This window comes from Neoarius graeffei, chromosome 1, assembly GCF_027579695.1.
Source record: "Neoarius graeffei isolate fNeoGra1 chromosome 1, fNeoGra1.pri, whole genome shotgun sequence".
Lineage (NCBI taxonomy): Eukaryota > Metazoa > Chordata > Actinopteri > Siluriformes > Ariidae > Neoarius > Neoarius graeffei.
The window spans coordinates 85,829,711-85,851,610 of record NC_083569.1 but is presented as its reverse complement, the minus strand read 5'-3'; the positions used below and the strand labels follow the sequence as shown (position 1 = coordinate 85,851,610).

General features: G+C 42.1%; 1 protein-coding gene across 2 annotated transcripts in view; it reads left to right on the top strand.

Moving 5' to 3' along the window:
* Positions 1 to 20,942, top strand: part of LOC132901579 (phosphofurin acidic cluster sorting protein 1-like) — a 151,472-nt gene extending 130,530 nt beyond the window's left edge. For both annotated transcript variants that reach the window (XM_060944188.1, XM_060944110.1), the window contains exons 22-24: positions 5,854 to 6,092; positions 6,202 to 6,321; positions 11,703 to 20,942. In XM_060944188.1, coding sequence (XP_060800171.1) covers positions 5,854 to 6,092; positions 6,202 to 6,321; positions 11,703 to 11,821 — 478 coding nt within the window. In that variant the 3' untranslated portion in view covers positions 11,822 to 20,942. The remainder of the gene's footprint in view (positions 1 to 5,853; positions 6,093 to 6,201; positions 6,322 to 11,702) is intronic.
* The last annotated feature ends 958 nt before the right edge of the window (positions 20,943 to 21,900 follow it).

Here is a 21,900-nt window from a genome sequence, read left to right as displayed (position 1 = left end):
CGATATGGAATCACGTTTTGGAGAGAATTCTGACAGTGATTGGGATTCTTATATGTCGGATGAAGGGGCAGAAGATTATCAAAGATATTTAGGAGTAAATGGTTGTCTTTTCGAGACCCCAAGACGAGAATCGAATGCCAGTTCACTCATGCACCTTTTCCACCAGGGCTGGTTCGGGGCCAGTGCTTAGTTTGGAACCGGGTTTTCTGTTTCCACTGACAAAGAACTGGCTCTGGGGCCAGAAAAACCGGTTCCAGGCTAGCACCAACTCCTTGCTGGGCCAGAGGAAAGAACCGCTTACGTTGGGGGGGAGTTGTTAAGACCAACAACAATAACGAGACCGCGAAAGATCGTCATTTTTAAGCGCCGAGAAGCAGCAGCTGTACAAACGCGAAGTCATCCGTTATTGTTGTTGTTGCTGCTGCTTCTTCTCCGTGCTGTTGTTGCTTCGATATTCGTGCCAAGGTTTATGCAAACGCAGCGACGTAACTGACGTATACAGCGACGTAATGACGTGGCTCCCTTTAGCACCCCGAGCTATGGAAAAGCAAACTGGTTCTCAGCTGGCTTGCAAGTTGAACGAGTTGTGAACCAGCCCTGGAACTGATTTGGTGGAAAAGGGGTATCAGTTCACAGCAGTCCCACTCACCACCAGTAGTGCACCACCAGCCAGAGAGAATTGGAAACAGATTGGTTTGTGGATCCCCCCCCCCCCCCCCCCCCTTTTCTAAGCTGGCCACTGCAAAATTTAGGGAAAATATTTACATGTACTTCAATAAATGCAGAAATATAATCTTTTTAAAACGTACACTTATTCAGTGTAATTACTGAAAAAAATATGAAGTGGGCGATAATAGGGGAATCAACGGACTGATCAAATGCCATTTATTAAATAAATGGGTTTCTTTTTTGCTCCAGTAATTCCCATGTGGTCGTTCTGGTGGTGATGAACACTTGATGAATCAGATTTATTATTAGTAGGTGACATGAAATCTGCCCACTTCGTTTGCACAAACCTCACCCACTGTCGCTTTAGATTAGTGTCATTTCTCAGAAATTTGTGAACTGAGTGTCCTGCTGTATAGGGATTTGAACATCCAAACACAACGCAGTGCTTTCACATCATTATTTTTGTAAGATTCCAACAATATCCAATTTCAGCGAGTAAACAAGCACGGAGTCAGATGAACCGAAGTGACCCAGATAATAATTGGGGTTCCACGCATGACATCATGCGAGATTAGCCCTGAGGCAAGGCTGCCTTTTTCCGGGATCCGGACACCGTGATTTATCAATAGTTTTGTGGTTGATAATAAAATAATTAATATTTTCCCCCGCTTTATTAATTCATGTTGGTCATTATTAATGATACAGTGCTGAGCGTAAATGAGTACACCCCCTTTGAAAAGTAACATTTTAAACAATATCTCAATGAACATAAACAATTTCCAAAATGCTGAAAAGACAAAGTTTAATATAACATCTGTTTAACTTATAACGTGAAAGTAAGGTTAATAATATAACTTAGATTACACATTTTTCAGTTTTACTCAAATTAGGGTGGTGCAAAAATGAGTACACCCCACAACAACAACTACTACATCAAGTACACTTTGTATGGCCTCCATGATTTTTAATGACAGCACCAAGTCTTCTAGGCATGGAATGAACAAGTTGGCGACATTTTGCAACATCAATCTTTTTCCATTCTTCAACAATGACCTCTTTTAGTGACTGGATGGAGAGTGATGCTCAACTTGTCTCTTCAGAATTCCCCATAGGTGTTCGATTGGGTTCAGATCAGGAGACATACTCGGCCACTGAATCACTTTCACCCTGTTCTTCTTCAGAAATCCAACAGTGGCCTTAGATGTGTGTTTAGTCATGTTGGAAAAGTGCACAACGACCAAGGGCACGGAGTGATGGTAGCATCTTCTCTTTCAGTATAGAGCAATATGTCTGTGAATTCATGATGCCATCAATGAAATGCAGCTCCCCGACACCAGCAGCACTCATGCAGCCCCACGTAAGGACACTGCCACCACCATGTTTCACTGTAGGCACCAGGCATTTCTCTTTGTATTCCTCACCTTTGCGACGCCATACAGTTTTGAAGCCATCAGTTCCAAAAACATTTATCTTGGTCTCATCACTCCAGAGTATAGAGTCCCAGTAGTCTTCATCTTTGTCAGCATGGGCCCTGGCAAACTCTAGGCGGGCTTTTTTGTGCCTGGGCTTTAAGAGAGGCTTCTTTCGTGGACAGCATCCATGCATGCCATTCCTCTGCAGTGTACGCCGTATTGTGTCACGGGAAATAGTCACCGCAGTTTGGCTTTCTACTTCTTTAGATAACTGCAGTGCACTTGCATGCCGATTTTCTTCAACCGTTCTCATCAGAAGACACTCCTGTCGAGGTGTTAACTTCTGTGGACGACCTGGACGTCTCTGTGAGATGGTTGCAGTTCCATCTTTCTTAAATTTTTGTACCACTTTTGCTACAGTATTCTGACTGATAAGTAAAGCTTTGCTGATCATCTTCTAGCCTTCACCTTTGTGGTGTAAAGAAATTATTTTGTTTGGGGAATTCTGAAGAGACAAGTTGAGTATCACTCTCCATCCAGCATCCAGTCACTAAAAGAGGTCATTGTTGAAGAATGGAAAAAGATTGATGTTGCAAAATGTCGCCAACTTGTTCATTCCATGCCTAGAAGACTTGGTGCTGTCATTAAAAATCATGGAGGCCATACAAAGTGTACTTGATGTAGTAGTTTTTGTTGTGGGGTGTACTCATTTTTGCACCACCCTAATTTGAGTAAAACTGAAAAATGTGTAATCTAAGTTATATTATTAACCTTACTTTCACGTTATAAGTTAAACAGATGTTATATTAAACTTTGTCTTGTCAACATTTTGGTAATTGTTTGTGTTCATTGAGATATTGTTTAAAATGTTACTTTTCAAAGGGGGTGCACTCATTTACGCTCAGCACTGTATATATTCATTTTAAAGCATTACAATAGAGCCCTGCAGTCCCGCGGGACCCGACGCAAAGAAGTGCGGCGCGGGAGAAATTTTGAACGCTCATTGCGGGCGGGAGGGGGAGTGCACAATGCGGGAGCGGGCGGGAGAGGTGATAAGCTGCAGTCCCGCTAACTAAAAACGTGTTTAAAATAAAATTTATAAATTATTAATTTATGTCTAATCATATAAAATTTGTGCTGGATATTTTATTTGGCATTAATAAAAACATTTTAAGATGCCTAAATTTGCGGATGTGGTCTGATCTCGCGTACGTCTCCGATTCCTTTCCGCTCTTCCGTGTTTGAGATCTCCGATCATGGCAGAAGAGCAGAGCTCCTCTAGTGAAGCTCACAGTGCTTCAGAAGTAAGTGCTGCTTTAAAAAGAGGTACATTTACCGTCAAAAAGTCAAAAGTCCTGAAATCAGACATTTGGAAGTCGTTCTCACTCGTGTACGACGCAGAGGGAAATCAGCTGCCCTTTGCTTGTTGTGATAAGTGCCAAAAGGTTCTGACATACAACGGCCATAAATCAGGTACATCAGGCCTGAATTCTGACAATAAACGAGACCATCTGAAAACATCGTGGTTTGAACTGTGTTGGTTCAAATCAACTTGGTTCAGACCAAGTTGGTACTACAGCTTTGGGAAACAGTCGTTTTTTGGATGTTAGTTAGTTCAAACTTGCATCGTACCATATTGGTTTAATGCTAACTTGGTTGGTTGTTTGGGAAACGCACCCCTGAACGTGAGCTGTAGATATTTATGTTCAAATCCACTCAAAGTAGGGGGCGGGGCACCATCACGCTGTGTCTTTAAATTATATTAATTTCTTATAGGGCCTACTTGTATTTCCTAGAATGTAAATGTGAAGAGTGACATATAAGCTATGTGCAATGTACAATATTCTTAATATCCACTGTAGATTTTGGTAGGTGTGTTGGGTATCTCTGTAAAGCCTCAGCTGCGCATGCCGCCTGGCAACGCGTACCCTCGCTACGTGCGCTAGGTGAAGGCTCGGTCAGTGGAGAGCTCAGCTAAGCTCAGCATGTTTAATTCCCCAAGCCAATGACAAGAACTTTTGTGAGAAATAACGCAAACGTCTGCATCATGCGGGATTTGCGGGCGGGAGCGGGACAAAATATGGCAGGCGCGGGTGGGAGAGGGACTGAAAATCATAATTCTTTGCGGGAGTGGGTGGGAGCGGGACTGAAAATTCTGTCCCGCGCAGACCTCTACATTACCATAAGGCATTACGTACATTTAGTTGGCAGGATGGCATACTCTCGCTCCCTTGTCAATCATAGTAATGCAAGCCAGTCAGGGTCATCTGTGAGCTCGTGTATGCAGAAGAGGACTGATAGCATTTCTTATTCTAATGTGTTAGAACTGCATGAGCAGCAGTTTGAAAAGATTGATTTGGCTGTCATGTCTCCCTGGTTGCTCGGGGTCTCTGGCTATTGGGAAGGAACTTGCAGGTGACCACATTAGGGAAAGAAATGGAAAAAATTCCCAACTTGTAAGACTGGTATTTGGTAAATTGATTCACTTTCTATTTGCAAAACATTCATCGACTCATTGCGTTGATGGGTCCTGCTTTCTTTACCTGGCAGTAAATTACATAAACACTCGCCGAGTGAGTCCTGATTCTTCTTCCAGTGCTGAGAAGAAGGAAAAGAATGGAATGAATGGAATTAATACATAGTAATGACCATCATCATCATCATGTTCACTTCAGTAACTTTAAGCTTCTTGAATATGTACTTTTTATTTTGACACCATCTCACCTCAGGGTAAGAAAGGACTTCAGCTGAAAACACTAATATTTCATACTAATAAGTAAGAGATACTTGAAATAGTTTAGAATCCTAATCTCTCAGTGGGCTGGTTTTAAACACAAGCCAAACCCTACAGTTTGAAACAGGAGTATCAAGCATACTGGTAGCACATACAGGTTGGGACCAGTCTGATGAAGGTTCTAATCTGGTCCATCAAATGAACTTGGAATAAATGGAATCTTTTTTTTTTTTTTTTGGTCATAACTGAATTGAAAGAGTAAAAAAAGAGAGCTGGATTTGGTTAATCTACTAAAGGGCGAAATAGTGCGATGAACTTGGGCCTTAACTTGGCTACGAACAAAATATGCATCTCATCTCATTATCTCTAGCCGCTTTATCCTGTTCTACAGGGTCGCAGGCAAGCTGGAGCCTATCCCAGCTGACTACGGGCGAAAGGCGGGGTACACCCTGGACAAGTCGCCAGCTCATCACAGGGCTGACACATAGACACAGACAACCATTCACACTCACATTCACACCTACGGTCAATTTAGAGTCACCAGTTAACCTAACCTGCATGTCTTTGGACTGTGGGGGAAACCGGAGCACCCAGAGGAAACCCACGCGGACACGGGGAGAACATGCAAACTCTGCACAGAAAGGCCCTCGCCAGCCACGGGGCTCGAACCCAGGACCTTCTTGCTGTGAGGCGACAGCACTAACCACTACACCACCGTGCCGCCACACAAAATATGCATATGAGATGTAATTTTGTCAGGAGCAGAGCTTAAAAAATTAACACACAATTCCAAACGAACCTGTCTCAGTTTCAGCACTGAAAATTATGGGAAATTTGAAAGGAGAGGGGGGTGAATATTTATGCAAGGCGTGGCATATGTATAACTTTTCATGATAAATTGGAAATTTGTTTTTCTTGGTAACACATTGTGTTTTTAATCTGTCTGTCTGTGCTTTTAGAAAATATGAATTTCTGATAAATGCTGAAAAATGGACATATTTAAGATTTGCGTGACCCGTGTCTCTGTCTCTGTCCCAGGAGCCCCAGCATGTCTCACGGCGTGGACGCTATCGGTCTGCAGGTGGACTACTGGCTGGCGTCTCTGGCTGAGAAGCGGCGTGAGAGCGAGAGGAGAGACACGGGCTGTAAGAACACTCTGAAGAGTGCGTTCAGGTCCCTGCAGGTCAGCCGTCTGCCTGGAGCCAGTGCCGGCGAACCCCACGCGCCCGTCAACACCATGTCCATGACCGTGGTCACCAAAGAGAAGAACAAGAAAGGTAAGAGCTGTGTGTTGGAGCAAGACATCACTGATTACTTTCGATCTCGTTAAACCAGTCAGCTCCTGAGAGTTTTACCAGTTCACCAGATCCTTCTCCGTTTCTGCAGTGCCAACCATTTTCCTGGGGAAGAAGCCGAAAGAGAAGGAAGTGGACTCTAAGAGTCAGGTGATCGAAGGCATCAGTCGACTCATCTGCTCAGCCAAGCAGCAGCAGACCATCCTGAAGGGTACGGCACACCACGACACGCACGGCCTGAGGAGAGTCCACCAGATCATCTCGCATCATCTAACGAAGCCTTTTCGTATTATAATTTATTCGATCCACAGTCTGACCTTTTTTAAATAATATGGGTCAAAACCACACACGTCTATCTTCTCTTTGTATCAAACCTTTGCTCGATTGTTCAAATCATGGGAATACTGAGAAAATCAGCATTGTTTACAGACGCAGTTTCAGTGGCTGCCATCCTAGTGGCTTTGTATCTCCACCGTCATGGCGGACGCTCATTTTGATCACGTGGTTGCAAGTCTAGCTAAAAGGGGAGCGCAATAAAGATCTGTAAGGAATGGGGGCTAAAGTGGAGAAAATAAGAGGAGGGAATGAAAGGGGGGAAAAAAATCAGGAGATACTTTTCTTGGGGCAAATTCGATCAGATACCTGGGCTCACACTAGCCGCTCGGACGTCCGCAAATTGTGAAGTTTTATTTCAATTTGCGAAAAGAAAATCATCTGTATTCGCATTTTATGCGAAAGCCATTTAAAGTTTAAGCAAAATCCATCAAACAATTGCGATTTCTCAAGATAAACAGTACCTTTCGTGTCCATCTTCGATGTTTTGATTCATAACTAACGCCCCCGAGTTTCGAAGCTTCTTATTGGTTGACCGCAAATTACGTCTTCCAATAGCATCGGACCTTACATATAAACTGATCAATTTCCGAGTTGCGCTGATAATGTCGGCAATTCTCGCTCATTAGTGAACAGGATTATAGCGAGGTTTGTTTAAAATAAATTATCCGACTTTACGTATGACAAAAACTTATCTAAAAAGTGAGATAACATATTAGAATATTCTGTTAGCTTTCTCAGTTAGGGATTGTTACGTTCCCCGCGGCAAAATAGGGGATGGGGGAAGCAACAGAGATAAACCAAAACGACCCGGGAGGAAAAAGAGGACAAGGAGGCGGACTCAGGGCCGAAACGGAAACCGTTTTTATTCACAAAATAGAAAAAAAAAAAAACTAAAGTCACTGGTCTCCAAACAAAGGAAAAACAAGCACAAGAGTCAAGTTCTCTCACCAAACACATCCGGGATTACGCACGCTCCTTTCCCCTTAAAGGAGCAGCACGCTCTCGCTAGATGCGGCTCACAACTCTCTCTCTCTCTCTCTCTCTCTCTTAACTGCCACCGCCACAGCCCACCAGCTCACACACACTCTCGAAAGGCGTCTCCCTCTCACTTTTAACATGGCCCCTATGCACCCACACATAACCACCCACACGACCCCTGGCACCAGGGTCGTAACAGGGATAAAAACACGATATAACCATTCTAAAGACGTATTTTCTACATAATATCAACCCTGACAGAACTTTGGAAGAACTCACAGATGAACCAGGATATATCGACCAAGTGTACCTTGTTTTCAGAGCGTTTTGACGCACATGGTTCAAAGTTTTGACTGCAAGTGTTTCATTTGAGAAATTAATGATGAATATCATTATATTTGGGTTATGAGATTAATTTATAAGAAACAACCATTGATTTTAACTCCCTGAGCTCCCTTCATCCTACCCATAAAGACATCCCCCTCCCCCTAAACACACACACACACACACACACGGATCCCAATTACACACACACACATCTCAATCATGAACACACACACAATCCCAATCACACACATCTCAATAATGAAAACGCACACACACGCGCGCACACGAGGCAATACCAGTGGTTGAGATGTTAAAATAGAATTTTGAAAAAAATAAAATAAAGTTAATATATTAGCAAGGCCAGACACTGATGTTGGCCCGGCCAACTTGGCCAGTTCAAATTTATACATGACCTTGGGTTACCATGGACCTCTAAATGGCCTCCAACTCCCAAACCATGGCAGATGAAGCTCAAGTTTGTATGAGCAGTTAATATGAAATCAGCATTTTCCTGAACATAGCATACATGACCTCGGGGGACCTTGAAAGGTCAGACTCGAGGTCGCTCAACTTGAATTGCCTATAACTCCCAAACCATGGCAGATAGAGCTCAAATTTGTATAGGCCACTAATATAAAGTGATATATCACCTTTCCATTGAACATAGTTTATATGACTCTGTAAGGTTGCTCAACCTTGAATATTGTATATTCCCTAAACCATGGCAGGCAGAGTTCAAGTTTGTGTGATCAGCTAATATAAAGCCGTATAAGAGGATTCAAGAATAAATAAGCATGCTATGAACGTAAATCAAGAACATGGAAAGACAAAGGCAGGAAACAAGCTTGCAAACACTATTGAAACACCAACAAACTACAATAACAATTCATTTTTCAATATTATGTCAGTGCAGGGGCGGCACGGTGGTGTAGTGGTTAGCGCTGTCGCCTCACAGCAAGAAGGTCCAGGTTCGAGCCCCGTGGCCGTCAAGGGCCTTTCTGTGTGGAGTTTGCATGTTCTCCCCGTGTCCGCGTGGGTTTCCTCCGGGTGCTCCGGTTTCCCCCACAGTCCAAAGACATGCAGGTTAGGTTAACTGGTGACTCTAAATTGACCGTAGGTGTGAATGTGAGTGTGAATGGTTGTCTGTGTCTATGTGTCAGCCCTGTGATGACCTGGCGACTTGTCCAGGGTGTACCCCGCCTTTCGCCCGTAGTCAGCTGGGATAGGCTCCAGCTTGCCTGCGACCCTGTAGAAGGATAAAGCGGCTAGAGATGATGAGATGAGATGTCAGTGCAAGAAACATTTAGAAGTATAACATATCTTGCTAAAAAAAATTACTTTGCTAAAAAGAAAATTGTTCTTTTAGCGTTTCTTGCTAAGCGAAATTGCAAATTGCTAAAGAAAAATTTGAGTCTTTAGCACTTTTCGCTAAAACAATTTGGGTCCGAGAGTGAGCACAGGATACATATGTTATTTCCCAGCTGGGAGGTCCGTATGGTGAAATACCGTGATCGAGGTCTTGAAAGTACTGACTGAGGCCCTCTGGGCCGGTATCACGGTATTTCACCATACGAACCGACCTTAAGCTGGTAAATAATATATTTATTTATTTATTTATTTTTACCAAATTCTAACAGAAAACGAGAGCGCCCGAAAGGGAAAACCGAGCCGAGCCGCCATTTTGAATCCTCATTCACGGCTGTAATGCAAATGGCTTCCTCCTCGGTATACAAGTGCACTTCCATGGCAGGAAAAAAACTACATTTTGCCGCCTATGTAGTCCCCTATTTATACAAATAGGAGTCATTCAGGATTCAGCCATGTTTTTGCTCGGCGTTAGCAAGTTACAGGTTTTTAGCTTTCTCCTGAAATGTTCTCTTTTATTTCTTCTTCCTCAGGGCAGTAAAACTCGCTTTCGCTGTGAACACTGTCGTTATCGCTATCCATGCTGTAAAATTAATGCTGTTCTCCTGAGAAATGCTGGCAAAAATTTACGAGATTTTTGATAATCTTATAAATAAATCTTATTAAAAAAAAAGATAAATGTTAACAAAAAATGCTACTATGTTTGTTGTTGTGAACGAGCGAGTCGCCAGAGGTCCGTAACCGGGGTCCGTACCGTAGGATACGGACCCGCTCGCCAGCCAATCAGAGCGCAGGATTTGGGCCGCGAAAAAAACTAAAACGCTTTAACACACAAACCAAATACACGCGATGTGAGCGGTAAGATGGCGGCCAGATGAGTATGAGCTCTACAGATTTTTCTATAGACCTCATAGTGTTGCTGAACCAACCGAGGATGAAATAAAAACTCTCCTCGAAAACAAAACCCAAAAAAATACAAAAAAAAAAGCAACAAAATATGGAACAAAAGTATTTGATGGTAAGAACGTATCTTTATATTTTTCAGTGATTATTATTAAAGCATTTTTCACAAATTGCTGCTGTCATTTCGCTGGTTTGTTTACATTCTAAGCGGAAAAGGTTTTGTCAGACGTTTTGTATAACGTTTTTATTTATCAGATTTGCAAAAAAACAAAAATGCTCCGTTTCTCAAAATCCAGTGAAAGTGGATCAAATAAAAGAGTTACTCCACTCAGTCTCACCGTACATGGATTATAGCCGACATGTACGACTCGATTTCGTGGAATAACTGTTAAATGTTCTACTTTATCACGTTATGTAGTGGCAGAAAACCAACAGAGTCCCAGCTGCTGGGATGCTGTTACAGATGTGTACTTCACTCCAGATGTGAATATCTTCTGCCCTGCTCCTCGTTCTGTGTGAATAAACACTACAGTAATGGAATAAAACACACAGAGAATATTCCAGAAGAAGCTGAGCGTTTCGCCTCTCTCACCTTTTCCCCAACAAACATTTTCATCTGTGCTTTCTTTTTTTGCCGCTTTATTTCTTCTCTCGTTTCTTCTTTTCTCCATTTTTTCTTTTTTCTGTCTTTTCCCTTTTTATTTCTGTATTCTTTAATACATGTATATTCTCTCTTCCTGTATTTTCCTTTCTTTCTTTCTTTCTTTCTTTCTTTCTTTCTTTCTTTCTTTCTTTCTTTCTTTCTTTCTTTCTCCCTGTATTTTCTTTTTTCATTGTTTTTTCCTGTATTTTCCTCTTTTTCTTTTTTCATTTTTTCTTTTTTTCAATGTTTCTTTTTATGCCTCTGCCACCGTAAGGTGCAGGAGGCATTATGTTTTCGGGTTGTCCGTGCGTCCGTCCCGAAACCTTGTGAACACGATATCTCAAAGACTAATGAAAGGAATTTCACCAAACTTTCACCATTTGTGCGCTTTAGGACAAACATGAACTGATTAGAATTTGAGATCAAAAGGTCTAAGGTCAAGGTCACTGTGAGGTCAAATGTCCATCTCCAAATCACAACTTAATAAGGCCTGTAGTCTACCAGGCGGAGGCATCCCCCATCGACGCTGTCGAGTTCTATCTAGTTCTTTCTTTCTTTCTTTTTTCAATGTTTTTCCCTCTTTCTTTATTCTTTTTCTTTTTTCATTGTTTCTTTCTTTCATTTTCTTTCTTTTTTCTTTCCTTGTTTTTCTTTCTTTCCATTCTTCATTGTTTTTCTTTTTCCTTGTATTTCCCTTTCTTTCTCTTTTCTTATCTTCATTTGTTCTTTCTTTCCCTTTGTTTTTATTTCTTATCTTTTCATTTGTTCTTTCTTTCCATTTTTCATTGTTTCTTTTCCCTGTATTTTCCTTTTCTTTTTTCTTTACCTGTTTTTCCTTTTTCTTTCTCTCTCCAAAATTTTCTTCTTTCCTTCCATTTTCCTTTGTTTTTGTTTCCTTTTCTTTCTTTTGGTTCATTCTGTATCATTTCTTTTTGTTTCTGTGGATGCATCTCTCTCTTTGTCTGTCTGTCTGCTTTCCTTTTCTCACATATAATAATCTCTCTCTCTCTCTCTCTCTCTCTCTCTCTCTCTCCCCTCAGTGTCCATTGATGGTGTGGAATGGAACGATGTGAAGTTCTTCCAGCTGGCAGCTCAGTGGCCGACGCATGTGAAGTACCTCCCAGTCGGACTGTTCGGTTACAGCAAGCCTCCGTCCTAGGAACCGCCCACTCACACTCTAGCTCCGCCCCTTCGCCCCATTGCAGCAGTCACCCCATTGCACCCGGCTGTAGCAGGGCTGTAGGAGGGAACCTGCCTAAATGTTCATATCCTTTCAGAGAGCTGGCGTGTGGGACGTGTGGGCGTGGCTCAGACGGACTTTACATGGCGCTAGTCACTTTTATTTCCAAGAAGGTCCTCAAGCACCAGTAGTGTGGGACAAGCACAAAATGGCAGAAGCCTTCAGTCTACCGCCAATCATATACCTGTTACAGAGCATGAGGAAAATCAAGAAATCCAAAATATTACCCTTTGACCTAAACGATCGGCTCCAATTTCAGAGTTTGAACAGAACCAGCAAACGGTGTTGACCTCTGACCTGCATGTTTTAAACTACTGCACCCCCAATCCACTAGGAACATTAGTGTTATTATGCAACTTGTGTACCTGTGCATGTGTTAAGGTGTGTGAGCCGTGCAGCTACAGTTATCCACCTGAAGCTATGCCGTTTTCTCATCAGTTCAGGCGCGAGGCTTAGGATTAGCAGTGAAGTGGTCGCTGTGTTCATGGACTCTGAGTTTTCACTGATTTTGTACATATGTTAGGCTTTTCGTCTTCGCTTTCCGTTAATTTGAGTAATTACAAAAGTGGCCTTTTTAGAACATGTAGCTCAGTTAAGGGTTTTATTTCTTTTTTTTTTTTTCCTCTCTCTCTCCTTTGAGCCATTTCTCCAAAGATCACACTGGCCAATGCGAATGTAAACCGTCACGTAAACCTGACCGAATGTAAAAGGGTCATAAAGTCAGCATGGTTACCACGGCACTGACCAGCATTTCATTTATCCCTGTAAATGCTACGTCATGAGGGGGAACTGCACTCCTACGGTGTCACACGTCTCATATGGGATTCATGATTAATTTCCAGCTTGCTTGAAACTGTCCGTCTGTCAGCCAGCGCTGTTCTCGCGAGCATCTTCAGCAGAATTTTGCCACTTTTTCGACGGGCTGGATCCCTGGTGGTTGTTGAAAGCTATGCACTTCCATTAAACCGCTCACATGACACACACATTCACTTGTGAAGCACAACGTTGGAGGTGAGCTGACCCCTTTAAAGCAAACGGTGAATGAGCGTGATCATTGCCAGTTAGCATGCTGTCACTGCTGGGGTATATTACTCATTTCAAGGGATATCACACACACACACCATGTGATTCTTCATCATGAACATTTACAGGGTTTCATTTGAAAGTAGAAGCAAAGGCTAGAAGTGAACAAGTGATCACATGACGGTATGTTAGTTACGGTTTATGAAATTGCTCTCGTCTTAAATCTCCAAAATGTTTGACCACGGGAGCAGAGAGTTGATTAGTTTATTATTTAAAGGTGCAATAGTGAAGATTGTTCATGTCTTACCAGTAAAAATAATGCGCAATAATAAGCCATTGTTTCAGAACAAGTGTATTTTATTGTCCTCTTGTCAGTCATTTTATAGCCACGCCCCCAGCACCCTTTCACATCCTCTTATTCTCCTCGTTAATGAGTGTAAGCTTTCAAGCATTTGAATATCTGAACGCGCTTGAAAGTAAAGGCGTGATGGTTCTTGCTCATGCTATCTAGTTCAACTGTTGTAACATTTGGGGCGGAGCTTTGCATACATGGGTAGGAATGAAGGAGGGCTCAATAAGTTAAAAAAAACCTAAAAAATAAAACAACCCCCTGACATTTCAATCATATTCAGTTATGCTTATTTCGAGACCTGTTTTCCACCAAGCTTACCTCATGCACCTTTAAATATAAATTAGCACTTGCTAATTTCGGTCTCAGGATGCTGGATATCTCCAAAACAGGGAGGCTGATTGGGTCGTGAAATTGGTGCGCTGAGTCCTTTACGCATTGCTCAGGAATCAACGTCAATAACAAGCTGGATTTACACTGTGCAAGTTTGGCTGTTGCAGACAAAAATCACATTGTACATCGTAAAATAATTCTTTGAACCAGAGCTGAGATCAGCAGACTTGGGACGTTTCAAGGCATGTGCAACTGTGACCAGAGAAAGAAGCTTCCAGTGGTTGTGTAAAACTCGCGGGATGGCTACAGATGTTTTTGAGCACGCAGTCTGCTGTAAAGCGAACGGACAGGAAAATATCCCTATTATTATAAAGACGCTTTGGAAAATGGACAGTCCATCTTGTCCTCCATTTCTCCCCAGTTCCCTCCATCCCACGTCAAATACCAACCAGGGATTGTAAAGGCGAACACCATGCTTCCTCCGAGACACGTAAAACCAGCCAGTCCTGCTTTTTTTTTTTTAAACTGCTGCTCTCGCTGCATCACATGGCAGTGTAACACCATCAGAGGAAAACGTTATCCACGGTCTTCCTCATACACACGCTCTCTCCTACGCAGATACGGTAACACATCCCAATTTTGGTCTTGGACTTCAAAACGTGTTTTCTCCTGACCTAGGTTTCTCCACAAGCCCAGATTGTGCCGTTAACAGAAGCGGAATGTTGTCGTTTTCTTTAATTATAGGTTGGCCATTAGAGAATCTTAGGGAACATATAATCCTACAGCCTGTTACAGAATTCAGCCAAGATTTTATTGGGAACATCTCGTACAATGTGATGAGCAGCAATCTTAAGACAGCTGAAATCAGCGTAAAGCACAGTTCCACGACTCTCTTTTAATGAGAACTAGGAACTGTTTCAGAACTACTCAGTTCCTGGATGAGTTCCTCAACTGCATTGGCGTAAGATAAATCCAGGTTAGTTTTCTGTGTGGGGAGGAGGGGTTCTGGATATTCTCCAGAGTAACTTGTGATATTCAGTGCGACAAACCCCAGTTTCTGCTTTCAAAAAAAAAAAGGTTCCTGGAAGTACAGCATCAGGATGAGAACATCACTACAGCTTGCTGAATTGAGCCAATACACATATTTCTTTTTCTGATAAGGAAATGACCACTTGTGTTTACTTGAAGCTACACTCCCTGGTTTCCGTGATGTTCTCCATGATCCAGAATCACATGCGACACAGTGTGGATCAAACCCAGGAGCCGTCGTTATCAGTCTTAAACATACGAGTCTGAAATCCTGGAGCTCCAGTCTCCCTTTACCTGCTAAGCTGCTGCAGGGTTCTCATAACATGCAGCTTCTGTAGAAGTGATGGTCTACTTTTGTTTAGAACGTGTGTGATGTGTACGTGTTGGTGTTCAAGTGATGATGATTTTAGTCTGTGAAATGTTCTGAACTTTGAAATAACGTTGTGCTACAGTAAGAGTGATGAGTCTTGGTGTGTGTGTGTGTGTGTACGTGGTCGCTGAGCAGATTTGTGGTGTAAATTTTTAACAGTACGTCGACTCCTGCATCGTGACGCAAGATCACCCGAGAGACGTTGGCCGATGCCGGAGAAATTACAAGGCGTTTCATAAGGAGCATGAACGCAAAAAATGATGACTTCTCAGACTAAAGCTCTGCAGACGCTACACTCAGTAGCGTAAAAGATGACCAGAAAATAATGTGTATAGTTGTATTGTAAAGGAATTTTTTTCTGTGTCATGACATCGCATTCTAACGCAACTCATTTCAGTCTGATACCAAGTCCAACCCAGGTGTGGTAAAAGTATTACACGCTCGTGTTACAGTTCAGACGGGTCAGTATTTTCTGGAGTGGATGTTAAGCAATAGTATTTTCTATCGTGTTTTTTTTTTTCTTTTTTTCCATTGGAATGCATTGCTGAGTAAATTAATATAAAGTCGTGCTTTTATATTAAGGTTCCCTTAATAGCATGAACTACAGCAGCGATTCGTCTCGCACGATAGTTTTGTTGACTTTCTGATTCTGTACGTTTCTATTAGCAAGTCCTTCACAGCCACCTTCCAAATCTGGACCTAATACTAAACGGGTTGGAAACGAGAACTGTTGTAAATCCTAAAAATGTGTCACTGATCAGATGAAGTTGTAAGGACACGTTTATTTAATATTCGTAGAAGGAGTCTCCAGTGTCAGCACTTTTTTTTTTTTTTTTTTTTTTTTTTAGAAGTACAGTAACGGGAAAACCTTCAGGAGTTTGCTTTTTGCTGTTTCTTATTAACATGGAAAAGCGGTTTATTTAATTTTTTTTAAATTAATATTCATATTAACTTCGAGATCAGGAAAGGAAGGGGAAAGAAAACCTGGTGATGGAATGACTTTCTAGCTATCATGGATGTAATTGTAATTTTGTAATATTTTATTTAAACAGGGACGGTGCACAATAAAATATTAACCTTGTATAAAGCAAGAAGAGATGAATTGAACCAGGTTTTAGCAAGTCGCCGTTTTCTGCCCGTAGTCCCTGCGCAGGTAGGTGGCGCATACAGTGAATTAAAATCAGTAACAGAATTCGCAAAATTGCAATGATAATTTTATCAATATGCACATTCGCACATCCTAAAAGCAATTATGCCCCCAAAACCAACAACAACTTTTTATAAATATGTTGTCTAACATTTACATTTTCTGGATTAAAAGTCCAATACAATTTTCTCCCAATTAAAGAGTACTCATTGGTAAATTAATATGGTATAAGAGGATTAAAGTGCGCTCTTTGTGATGTGCTCTTATAGGAAAATAATCCTATATAATGGCAACCTGTGGGGAAGCTATGGCCTAACGGTTAGAGAAGCAGCTTAGGGACCAAAAAGTCACTGGTTCAATTCCCTGGATCAGCAATAATGGCTGAAGTGCCCTTAAAGCAGAACTGAAGGCAGATTTTTTTATTTTTATTATCAAAATTCTATTTCTCTCATTTTATTAAATACCGGAATGCATTTCTGATCGTTATTTTGTCGCTGCTATAGCAAGTTCTGAGTGTTTGAAATATGCTCTGTAATATCAGTCCATAGGTCAAAGCGACGGGCGTAAACGAGATTCGCTGAGACCTGTGCGAGACATCGTAGGACGGAATTAAAACGTACAGCGGAAATCAAAGCGACCAACATCTGCCAACGTTGTCAAAAGACGCGCGCGCCCTCTTTCAAATGCTGATGGAATCAAGCTGGAAGTTTTGTTTGTTTTGATAGTGATCAGGAACGTTTGAAAAAAGTAGGCAGTAATCATCATTGAAACTCGTTTTTGTGCAATACTTCGTTTGGGAAAACAGTTTTCAAAATGGCGGCACTGACACCTGGCTGACACGTCACGTTTCGAAGTCTCGCACAAGTCTCGTGAAGATCGCGCGGATAAGTGCCGCCTGCTGTGGACCAAACGAACTAAATTCAACACGGCTAAAAACCGAATAGGCCGATAAGTATAATATTTAATTGCAATTAGTTGCCAATACGAGTCATGATATAAGGTTACTAAAACCGAAAACGGAATTGAAGAACACGTTAATTAAGAAATAAAGCAAGTTTAAAAATGACTTCAGTTCCCCTTTAAGCAAAACAACCTGCTCCCCAGGTTACTCTGGGAATGCTGTGGAGAAGAACATCTGCTAAATGCCAGTAATGTAATATGTAACGCAGGTCCAGAGCTTCACATCAAGTCACACCACCACGCCATTGAGTATTGTAGGAGTAAAAAACAGTAGGATGTTCTGTGATGATACAAAATCTACACTTGTATTAATTGATGTTGTGACCATTATGAAGTAATGCTTTAATACAGAAGAAGAAGAAACCTTTATTTATCTCACACATGCTCGAGCACAGTGAAATTCCTCCTCTGCATTTAACCACGTGCTACAGCGCCCAGGGTGCCTTGCTTAAAGGCACTTCAGCCCAACCTCAGGCCATGGCTGCCCCATGTTAGCCTAACCTGCATGTCTTTGGACTGTGGAGGAAAACCGCACAGACACGGGGAGAACATGCAAACTCCACACAGAAAGGCCCCCGTCAGCCGCTGGGCTCGAACCCAGAACCTTCTTGCAGTGAGGTGACCGTGCGAACCACTACACCACCGTGCTGCTTTAATACAGTGTGTTGTAGCTGGTTATTTGACAAAATTGAAGCAAGGCTGAATGACGGGGGCCAATATTTACAGCTAGTGATCAGAGTTCAGCTGATTGTCACGTTGCGTGACCTTTAATTGAATCCCAGACCACCTTTCAAATCAACGAGGTATTTTTTTTCATACTACTAATAATAATAATAAAGCCTAAAGTATAGTCAAGAATTTTGAGCAGAAGTTAGCTAAAGCCTAGGTCACAACCGGACGTACGATTTTTTGGCCATGCGAGTTTTGGCGTTTCCCAAATCGCTGCGTTTTTTTTTTGTTCATGGAGAAAGACGCACGTTGGCCGTAAGTTTGTCTTGCAACCTGAAAAAAACGTAAGCGCCCGTAGAGTTTGTTTGACATGACAAAGAACCTCTGCGGCCAGTCTACGGCTCAAAAATCAGCACGTCACACACGCACCCTCCTTGCGTTTTTTTGCACGTAGACCGGCCGTAGGAGCACGTACGGCCGGTTGTGACTGAGGCTTAAAGCTAGCAAAGTTCAAGCAAGCATGATTGACAGGAAAGTGGAGACGCCTGCTTGTCTTGATTGATTAGATGTTGGTGGTTCGCATCCATTTAACGAACCTGGACTGGAGTGCTGACAAACACTGGAGTTTCTCTTCTCAGCAGATATTTTATTGAAGCGGCTAAATTATAAAGAGAACGTCACCGAATATTACGGAAGATTCTCCCAAAATAAAATCCTTGACAGCACCTTTAAAGCTAAAGTTAGTTCCCAGAACCTTAATGTTGAGTCACCAGTGAGTCATTACACAACACTAGTGACCACCTTCCACTGATATTGTGTGATATATATGAAATGTACAAATGATTATCCAACAAAAAAAATCCGAACTAGGCCATGTAAATGAGCCATGTAAATGATTTTGAGTCAGGATGACGCAGGCGTGGTTCTGTATTAAATACTCCTTCACTCAGACTCGGATCAGGAATCGGATCGTTAATAATTCTGTCTTTCTGGCTGCCGTCATTCCTGTAGGTGGTGCACGAGCGAGTGTGTTTTGTATCAAACGTGATTGTAATTCACGCTGATTGTTTGTTTGTTTCCCAGAGATTCTTTGTGCAAAATCCTTTAATGGTGAACTTGTTGTTTAATAAGAACTTTCCCGGATGCACACATCCCTGGTTTTATTATTTTATTATATATGTATGGAATATTTGATGCTGTTAAGTGCAAAAAGGGAACACGGAGGATGTAAAATGCTGCTGCCAAAAAAAAAGTCAGCTGTTACATTTTATATACATTTGTGTGCGCGTTTTGATGTAATTGTCAAGTATGATCACTTTTAACCAATGTCACCTGTTTCAGCGCGGCAGCATTTTAAGAGATGCATTTCATTCCGTTTCATTTCCAGTAACCCTTCCGTCATGTTGGTGTCGTCTCTCGTGCTCTGATTGTGGACTGTGTGTATATTTTCTCTCTCTCTCTCTCTCTCTCTCTCGATGTGTGGTGTTGAGTGTGTTATGATGCCTGGCTGTATCTGGCCCCGTGTTTGGTGTGACGTGAAGGTTTGTTGTGTGGATCACACGAACAACAGACTTCTTGCAAAGTTAATTGTAGTTTTGTTCTTTCCACTTCAGCCCAAGAGCCTGGTTTACTAAAGCAGTTAGCAGAAAAAAAAAAAAAAAGTGATCGAGACTGGTGTATCTCAGGCTACGTTCACACTGCAGGCTGAAGTGACTCAAATCCGATCTTTTCGCCCATATGTGACCTGTATCCGATCTTTTATTGACAATATGAACGACACAGATCCGATTTTTTCAAATCCGACCCAGGCCGTTTGGATATGTGGTCCTAATTCCGATTCCTATCCGCTCTTTTCATATGCGACTTCAGTCTGAACCGCCAGGTCGCATTCATCCGACTTGCACGTCATCAACAAGCCACAAAGGTCACTATTCTGCGCTGAAGTAGGCGGCGGGTCTCTCAAAAAAAGTTACAACAACATGGCGCATAATCACGGGCGCAGATAGAGGGTGGGACTCGTCCCACCCAGATTTAAATTCACTTCGTTCGGTCCCCCCCACTTTGCATAAGGCAAACCTCACGGAAAAATCAAAAGACTAATTACCATTCGGTTTATTGAGGTGCACGGCAGTACATACATAGTTGCAACAACTCACATAAAACCAAACAAAGACTGATATTCGGTTGGTTGAGCTGCGCAGACTGCACAGGTTGCGAGCTCGAGCTTGGTTGCTATGGTAACCCACAACAAGTTTGACAGGCATATCGGGGTTGGGGTTGGTTTGCTGGCAGCTTTGTCCCCCTCAGTTTTTTGTCCCCCCCAGTTCAAAAAACGTATCTGCGCCCCTGCGCATGACATCAATGCGAGGGACGCTTCGGGCTGTGAAGTTTCTGAATCTTCTCAATGGAAGGACGCAGAGGTTAGGGAGCTGATTTCCATTTGGGGGGATGCAGCTATTCAAGCTGGATTGGATGAGTCATACCGCAACCGGGCGGTTTTACTTCCGTAAACACTGGCCATGCTCACTGCGTGTGACGTCGTCGTATCCTGCAATGCGCATGCGGAACACTTTTAGGTCGCTTTTCGTTCATACTGAGGATCACATACAAGTCGCATATATTTGTTAATGTGAACGACCTCACAAAAAAATCGGATTTCACAAAAAAATCGGAATTGAGCATTAAGCCTTGCAGTGTGAACGTAGCGTCAGTCACTGATCATGAAAACTGCATGTGTGCTTTAGTAAAGAAGGCCCTGGGTGTGTCAGCCTGATATCGAAAGAATATTCTTCTTGAATTCCACAAGCATTGGTGTTTTCTGGTCTTTGGCTCGCGCTAAACCTCAAGGCACAGTGAGGCAGTAGATTAGCACTTCACTATAGAAGCTGAGCTTGTGGATTTAAAAAAGTTTTTTGGTTTTTTTTGCACGTCATAGTTTGTTTTAGCAATCCTCAGCCACTTGCCTATACAATCTCAACAGTGCTTGTACATATATTAAGAAGTGCTTGTAATATGAACCGGAGTTCTTTTATTGTTATTTTTTTTTATTCAACATGTTTTTGTAGTAACTGCCTTTTCATGATTTCAGTTGTCGATGGGGTAATGTGTGGGATAAAATGAAAGTGTTCATTTTTTAAAATAAAAACACACCTTATTTGTACTTTGCCTTTGTTTTTTGTTCATTTTTTCCCTTGCGTGTTCATAGAAAAAGCGGACCATCTCCTAGACCGAGTCTCTGAATTACAGCAGTCAAATTATAGTGTCTTGAAGCAACCCTGTAGTCGAGTCACTAAATCTCGATTCCCCAGCGTCCGAGTCCGATACAAACGACGCAGCTGTCGCGCACTCTCTGAAACATATTGATAGCTTTGAGTAGTGTGAAGATCTACAGTGCCTTGCAAAAGTATCCCTTGGTGTTTGTCCTGTTTTGTCGCATTACAAGCTGGAATTAAAATGGATTTTTGGATGATTAGCACCATTTGATTTACACAACATGCCTACCACTTTAAAGGTGCACACTTTTTTATTGTGACACAAACAATAAGATGAAAAAACAGAAATCTGGAGTGTGTATAAATATTCAACTCCCAAAGTCAATACTTTGTAGAGCCACCTTTCGCTGAAATTACAGCTGCAAGTCTCTTGGTGTACATCTCTATTAGCTTAGCACATCTAGCCACTGGGATTTTTGCCCATTCCTCAAGGCAAAACTGCTCCAACTCTTTCAAATTAGATGGGTTGTGTTGGTGTACAGCAATCTTCAAGTTATGCCACAGATTCTCAATTGGATTGAGGTCTGGGCTTTGATTAGGCCATTCCAAGACATTTAAATGTTTCCCTTTAAACCACTCCAGTGTAACTTTAGCGGTATGTTTAGGGTCATTGTCCTGCTGGAACAGGAACCTTTGTCCAAGTCTCAAACCTCTGGCTGACTCAAACAGGTTATCCTCCAGAATTGCCCTGTATTTAGTGCCATCTATCTTTCCTTCAGTCCTGACCAGCTTTCCTGTCCCTGCAGATGAAAAATATCCCCACAGCATGATGCTGCCACCACCATGCTTCATTGTAGGAATGGTGTTCTCAGAGTGTTGGGTTTGCGCCACGTGGCATTTCCCATG